The sequence below is a fragment of the Bufo gargarizans genome, chromosome 1 (assembly GCF_014858855.1).
Source record: "Bufo gargarizans isolate SCDJY-AF-19 chromosome 1, ASM1485885v1, whole genome shotgun sequence".
NCBI classification, from domain to species: Eukaryota; Metazoa; Chordata; class Amphibia; order Anura; family Bufonidae; genus Bufo; species Bufo gargarizans.
The window spans coordinates 710654627-710662613 of record NC_058080.1 but is presented as its reverse complement, the minus strand read 5'-3'; the positions used below and the strand labels follow the sequence as shown (position 1 = coordinate 710662613).

At 43.8% G+C, this 7987-nt stretch overlaps 1 protein-coding gene across 2 annotated transcripts in view; it reads right to left on the bottom strand.

The window, feature by feature from the left end:
- Positions 1 to 612: 612 nt before the first annotated feature.
- The window catches only part of PIK3C3 (phosphatidylinositol 3-kinase catalytic subunit type 3), a 177106-nt gene continuing 169731 nt past the window's right edge, over positions 613 to 7987 (bottom strand). For both annotated transcript variants that reach the window (XM_044276294.1, XM_044276295.1), the window contains one exon: positions 613 to 1728. In XM_044276294.1, coding sequence (XP_044132229.1) covers positions 1714 to 1728 — 15 coding nt within the window. In that variant the 3' untranslated portion in view covers positions 613 to 1713. The remainder of the gene's footprint in view (positions 1729 to 7987) is intronic.

Below are 7987 nucleotides of genomic sequence, written 5' to 3'. Positions count from 1 at the left end.
TAAATAGGTGGGACTCCTACTGTTGGGACCCCCACTGATCATAAGAACGGGGGCCCTGTATCCCATTGAGCCTCTTGAAATGATGGAGAGGTTGGTCAGAAATGCTGACAACTCCATTAATTTCCATGGGCGCGACGGAGATAGCTGCCCCCGCCGTTCTAGCAATTGGCGGGGGTCCCAGTGGTAGGACTCCCACCAATCTAATAGTTATACACTATTCTGTGGATAAGGGATAACTTTCTCTAACTGAAATGCCCCTTTAAGAGCAGTAATGCTCACAGTAATGTGGCATACTATATAAACTGTACATTCCCAGAAAGGCAAGTGACACTAGGGTTGACCAGCTTTGAAGGGGTTTACAATCGCCTGGGTTCATATACTCTAGACTACTCCTCTTCTCTGTAAGGGTCTGAGAAGAAATAAGTGCATTTACATGGAACATTTGTGACTGAAAATGGACGTTAAAATGGAGCCACGTTACCTGTGGTATTCATTCGGTGGGCCCTGAGGATTGGAGTTGAGGAACCCTGCCCTAGAAAAGTAAGCTAATAGGGACCACTGGGCCAAAACGGTGGGTCCTGTCCCTGTCAGTAACGATAGGACACTGCCACATTGTGTTGGATAACCCTCCAGCCACAACGGGAATGGTATTCATGTATTTATTCATACATTTCTAGAAGGAATAACAGATGAAAGGCATAAAGCAGAGAAATAAGATGTTAAAAATATATTTTATGGCGTTCCTGGGATAATCAGACATGTCATGGGAGCAGAGAAGTCCATTTTATCCACATTTGTATCCACACACGTGGAGAATTTTCTGTTTTAGGTGGAAATGTTGCGATATTATTTGCTCGGCACATATATATTATATATATTTTTTATTATTATAATTTTGTTAGCCACAGTTATTTCAATGCAAACACTTTAGCACCCACACAGATGAAACAGCATCATTGATTACGGATTAGAGCGCTGGCGTTACCACATTAGGCTGGGTGTTTTGTTTTCTTTTGCTATGATTGCCTAGAAATAAGACATTATGTGACTGCTCGGAAATGAAACACTGAAATCTTACAGTCGGAGAATAAATACACATTTTAGCTGAGAGCCGGGACTCTGCTTTCCTTCGGATGCAAGAGAAGAGAACAGAGAAGTGATAACCATTTAGGATATTATCCGGAATTTATGATGTCTCTCGTCCTCGTGGACGGCTCCTGATCGCAGCAGCATATTTCCTGTTTACATAAAGCATCATATTCTACTAGTTTACGACCGCCACTTGTTAATATTTAATGGCGCCCATTAAGGGATAAGTGATCTCCAAGGGTCCAATTGTAAATTATCTTTGGCTATCACTGTTTGCGGTGATGAGTCGAGCCGATCGTTCTCATCACTGAGTGAAAACAATAGTCTTCTGTGGCCGTGTATATAGCAAAAAATATTTTTTCAAAAGTACAAAAAAATGTTTATTATACAGCAATTCTTTCTGCCTTCAACTGATCGTAAAGAACTCCAGTATTTCTCCCTCTCCTCGGCACGACAGTGAAACATAAAGTTATCTCTATAAATGTCCGTTGCTGTATGTAAGCGCTGAGCGGCTGCTTCACTATTCTTCGCCGGCACACGAGATGGTTTCTTCAGAGTCATTTTTTTTATATTTTCTTCTTGTTTTGGATGCTTCATGTTCCAGTGAGCAGAGAATATTTGCTTCTATCTTCTCCAGTACTGTTAAAAAAAAAAAAAGAAAGAAAATAAATTCAGGAAATGATCACCCATTACATCCATAAATAGGCCGTAATGACTTCTATTCTCAATTTTAAAAAGCTTAAATAAGCCGAAAGGGAAATTCATTTATTGACCTTTTCCGAAAGAAGCTTCTGAGAAATGCAATTTTATGTGTGATTTATACGGTGGTGTAACTGGATATTTTTTTTTTCATCGGTGTCTGTATAATAACACCCGGATTCAGAGCAAATCCAGAGATTAATTACACAGATCACAGTGTCATTTCTCATTATTATATCGAATTTATGAAATCCAGCCACTTACAGGGTTTGGCCAATTTATACAGAAATTTCAAAAAAATGCTGTAAACAGCCATGTTCGATCAATGCAAGCATAAATGACTTTGGACTGTACCCCAGCTGTGACAACCCCCGGTATCGCCAGAGTAAACTTAATGACATGGCATCCACCATGTCCACTCGATGCAAATTGGCGATGGTCAAATGACTAGTTCACGTCACGGCTTCCCTGGTTGCATCTGGCTTCCACTACTTCGGCACAAGTCCTAAATGGTAACTTGGAGCATCCAGTAAATGAGCAGATACAAGCAGAAGAATCCCTTGTATCTGCACATGCGCCAGGCATGCCCCCTTAGCGTTCAGCTCCCTTACTGAAGCACTGAACGCCAGGAACAGCCCGAGGAAATGAACAAGACACATTCACATGAACAAGACACATGACTGTTGTCATCTTGTATCCCATGGATGAAGAGGATGCCAGGTCTCTCTGTTTACCCTGCCGATACAAGGGGAGATGGGGGGTCTTCTCTGTTACAGCTGGGGTACAGTACATACTACTGTTTATAGGGAGATTAAGGGTGTTGTCCTTTGAACCCCACCTTCCACCCCTTAAAATGAGCAAGAGTCAGGAGAAGGGACAGCCATATGCAAACATACCTATGAACTGTCCCTGATCTGGCAGGACAGTCCTGGAATTTGGCAGCTGTTCTGTGGTCCTAGGACAGCTGAAGAATGTCCTGCATTTCTTGAGGAAGCAGAGACAGTTGAGTGCAATGGTGAAGCAGAGAGGCATCAGCTCCCTGCTCCGCCATTCACCCGGCTGGTGCTCTCCCCCGCCTGCAGGAATGAACAACATAAAGCAGCGTTTTGGTGTCCGCCTCCAGAGCGGAACGGTGCCAAACTGATGCATTCTGAGCGGATCCGCATCCATTCAGAATGCATTGGGGATGTACGGATCCGTTCGGGGCCGCTTGTGAGAGCCCTCAAACGGATCTCACAAGCGGAACCTCAAACCCAAGTGTGAAAGTAGCCTAACAGAGCGCACTGGCCAAGGAATGATCATAATTCCCCAGCCTGTGCAATCTTCAGCTCAGCCCAGCAGCTGACATGATGTCACTTCAGCGTGCCCGCAGTGGGCAGAGCAGGATGAGCTCCATTTCCCGGGGAACGGAACTAGGTGAGTGTTATGTTTTTATTTTTATTGACAATACAGGCTTCTCTGCTGTGTGTGGGGGCAATAAGTGGGCATAAGTACTGTTTGTGGGGGTACTAATGGGGCATAACTACTGGTGGGGACACTAAAAGGCATATCTACTGTGTGTAGGGGCACTAAGAAGGCATAACTACTGTTTGCGGGAACTAAAGGAGCTTAACCACTGTGTGTGGAGGTACTTAAGTGGCATTCTGCTGTGTGTGGGGACACTATAAAGGCATCCTACTCTGTGTGGGGGCACTATAAGGGCATTCTAATATGTGAGGGCACTAAGGTACAACGCTATGATCAGCCTGCAATAAAGAACTGATCAGAACTTACCTGGCAGGACCAGCACTGGCCAGGCTCTGTGTTAATAACATGTGACCACTGCAGCCAATCACTGGCTTCCGTGGTGCACCTAAGAGGCCTGTGATCAGTTACAGTGGTCACGTGTTATAGATGTGACGCCACCTCTGCAGCCTGACAAACAAAGCCTGGACGAGGGAACCGGAGTAGTGGCTTTGGATCTGCAAAGTAAGAACTGATCAGTTCTTTATTGCAGGCTGATCACAATTCCTTTAAGACTATGCCAGTGCAGTTTCCAATGCTGTCTAAGGGGGAGTACCTGATACAATATTACATATTTCTGCAGGAAATCCGTGACTAAATACATGTATGTTGGATATTATCTCCTCTAGATATAAAAGCTACACAGCCTGTGATAATGGATTGATGTGACCTCCTCCCTCCAACTGCACGAGATAAATGTCTAGGCCCCCAAGGCAGACACCTCTCTGAACTTGGCTGAATTAGACCTTTGCAACCTTCAACATAATAGCAGATCAACGTGTCCTCCTAATACAGATACCAAATCAGATCCCCTCTTAAAGGTCATTTTATTTTTGATATTTTAACTGAAGCCCACACTGTATTTATCTAGAGGAGCAGACAAACATGGAATCAGATGAAAGGCGACCTCGTGGGAGCTGTCATTTAACAAATAGGACTGTCCGGGCAGAGAAATCAAGAGGCGAAGAGTGATTGCCACAATACTGTGTCGCTCATATAGAAGTTAAAGGGAATGTGTGGTTAGAAAGGGACATTTTGTTGAAATTACATTTTTAGGACTATTTTTGGATGTTTTAATTTTCCATGTCAGAATCTACATTAACCCTTTCATGACCGGGCCTAAAAAAAGGCCTGAATGTCCAGGCAACTTTTTGTGATTGGTGGTTTAGTAACTCAAAATTTTTTATTTGTCTGACTACCAAAATCATTTTTGAGATTTTTTTTTTTTACTTGACACTTAGGACTTTTATTAAAATGTTTTGTATTTCTTAAATATTAAAACTGGTACAAAAATTAATTATTGCAATAGGTTCCCTATTTTGTGACGATCGTTTTGATATATACAATGTATAGAATTGGGTGAACGGGGCGAGTCCCCCCTGTCTCCTGCTTGTCATAGGTTTTTCTCCTCCTCAGAAGCCAGAGAGAGCAGTGTGACGTTGCATCTCCTAGAAATTCACTGGAGGTTCTGCACACAGCACAGAGAGATAGTATAGCCAGGTAAAGGGGTTGTCTCACGTCAGCAAATGGCATTTATGCCACAAATAAAGTTAACAGAAGGCACTTACTAATGTATTGTGATTGTCCATATTGCTTCCTTTGCTGTCTTGATTCATTTTTTTATCACATTATACACCGTTTGTATCCAAAGATTACGACCACCCTGTATTCCAGCAGCAATGGTCGTGCTTGCACACTGGTGGCTTCTCTGGTGGCCAGCACCGTGGAAGTGCACATAGGCTGATGATTTTTTACTATAGTGTGCAAGCACCACCACCGCCACTGTATTGCAGAGTGGCTGTAACCATAGAAACGAGCAGTATATGTGATGGAAAAATAAACCAAGTCACCATAGGAGGCAATATGGACAATCCCAATACATTAGTAAGTGCCTTGTATTGACTTCCTCTACATGAATCTGTTCAGAATGCATCCATTTGGCTGCGTTTGGTCTCCGTTGCGCCTGTATTCCGCTTTTGAGGCGGACACTAAAACGCAGCTTGCAGCATTTTGGTGTCTGCCTGACGATGCGGAGCCAAACGGATCCGTCCTGACTTACAATGTAAAAGGGGCTAGGAATTGTAGAGGTTACGGTTATGGGGGATACTGTTGATATCTTAACGACACACAGAAACATTAAATGAAATAGATAAAATATACCCGTGCAAAGCCGGGTCCTTCTGCTAGTCTCTTATATATATAAAAATGAGTTTGTCTGTCCGGACGTCTGTCTGTCTGTCCTTTATGCGCGACCAAACGACTAAACTGATCTTCACCAAATTTGGCAAACAAGTACATCAGGTGTCCAGGAAGGTTTTAGACCTCTCAGCTCTCTAGGACGTAGGGTTCCTGAGATATTCCTAAAAAATGACCTACAATAGCCAATGAACGCCTGCAAGTCTTTCTCTTTAAATCCCAACTGCCATACACACAGTTTTACTCCAGGTTTCCATAGCAACCCAGCTATTTTTCTTCACTGCTGTAGGTCAGCTTTAAGCTAGGGCTACAGGCCGACAATAAGTCGCATGACACATAGGGCACAACTACGCTGCTGCATGCATCCATCTTGGATAGAGGTTTTGTGACTGTCATGTCGCAGTCGCAGCATGTCGCATGTCACAGTGCGACACCATAGCCTATCATTATGAAAGCTGTTGAGACAAAATGTCGCACGACACATGTCGTTGTGTAGCCCTAGCATTAAACGGGCGGGCACTGTGGAGGTCACTGATAAAGAGGCAGTAACTGTGGAGGTTACTGTTAAAGGGAGGGGCACTGTTGAGGTCACTGTTAAAGGGGTAGGTGCTGTGGAGGTCACTGTTCAAGGGGTGGGCACTGTGGAGGTCACTATTCAAGGGGCGGGCACTGTGAAGGTCACTGTTCAAGGGACAGGCACTGTGAAGGTCATCGTTAAAGTCGCGGCGCTGTGGAGGTCACTGTTAAAAGGGCAGGCACTGTGGAAGTCACTATGAAAGGGGCAGGCACTGTGGAAGTCACTTTTAAAGGGGCCGGCGCTGTGGAGGTCACTGTTAAAAGGGGTTGTCCGGGTTCAGAGCCGAACCCTGACATATGCCTTTCTTTCACCATTCAGTTGAGCATTGGAGCTTCTTCTTAGATCCAATGATGTACCGGGCTATGCTAGGAGGAGGCTTCCACCTAGCGGAGAGCCCGATGACTTCACTGCCGCTAATGTTCAGTCTTTAGCACTGCCCTACAGGCTAGGGCAGCACTAAAGATCGCCCATTAGTGCTGGTAATGTCACTGGGATCACTGATAGGCGGAAGCCTCCGCCTAGCAGTGTAAAAAGGTAAACAAACAGCCCTTGCCCTGCGTGATACAGTGCAGGACAAGGGGGAGCATCGGATCATGAAATGCTCTGATGCTGAATGAGGGAAGATGGGGTTATGTTCAGGTTCAGCTCTGAACCTGGACAATCCCTTTAAGGAAGGTGTTAACGGGATGATACATTCCATAAAAACTCAGGGGAGATGCATGAAATTACTAATTTTTACCCACAAAAAATGAGTTGTAATTTTGAAAGTAAAAAAGTAAAAGAAATACATACTTATACTCCTACAGTCCCTCTCATGACCTAGTTTTTCAATTTTATTCGGCTGAGTAAAAAAAAAAAATAATAATAATTCTTGCTCTCAGTGAAAGTAGCTAGAAAATTAAAAGCAATAAAACTGGGCTGAAGAAAGAAGTAATCGGTAAGCTGTCACGCCGTCGTACAATAGTCAACAAAGCATACGTTTAAGCATATTTGTCATGCACCGACTGGCTGCTTCCTCAAGCTCTCACAGTCTTGATTGCAGATTTTATGACCGCACTATATCCTGCGCCGCAATCTAGCACATATGGGCACGAGACAAAATTCCCAGTAGTCTGTATGCCAATGTTCCAAGGACGCCTTGGCAGAATAATTATCGAAAGGAGGATGGGGAGAGGGAGTCTCGTTGACAGGAAGTGAATGTGCCATCCGTTCTCCTCTAAATACTGAACGTTCTCCGATTCTTGGAGGGAGAAAATATATTTGTCTTAATAAAAATGAAGAAGTGATGTGGAAATGAATCCCACAATGACGGGCAATAGTTTAGGACTTATTGACTTAAAGTTTTTAGATTTTTAATGATGTTTTAGAGTAAGTTATTTTTAGATTTTTTTTTGGGTGTATAAAAAGTATAAACTGTTTTAAGTTTAGGATATATATACACGGAACAAAAATATAAACGCAACACTTTCGGTTTTGCTCCCATTTTGCATGAGCTGAACTCAAAGATCTGAAACATTCTCTACATACACAAAAGACCATAACCAAAGAATTTCTGCACAAACTGTCAGAAACCGTCTCAGGGAAGCTCATCTGCTCGTCGTTCTCATCGGGGTCTGGACCTGACTGCAGTTCGTCTTCGTAACCGACTTGAGTGGGCAAATGCTCACATTCGATGGCGTCTGGCAGGTTGGAGAGGCGTTCTGTTCAAAGCAGATGGCAGACAGCGTGTGTGGCGTTGTGTGGGTGAGCAGTTTGCTGACGTCAACATTGTGGATCGAGTGGCCCATGGTGGCGCTGGGGTTATGGTATGGGCAGGTGTATGTTATGAACAATGAACACAGATGCATTTTATTGATGGCATTTTGAATGCACAGAGATACCGTGATGAGATCCTGAGGCCCATTGTTGTGCCATTCATCCACG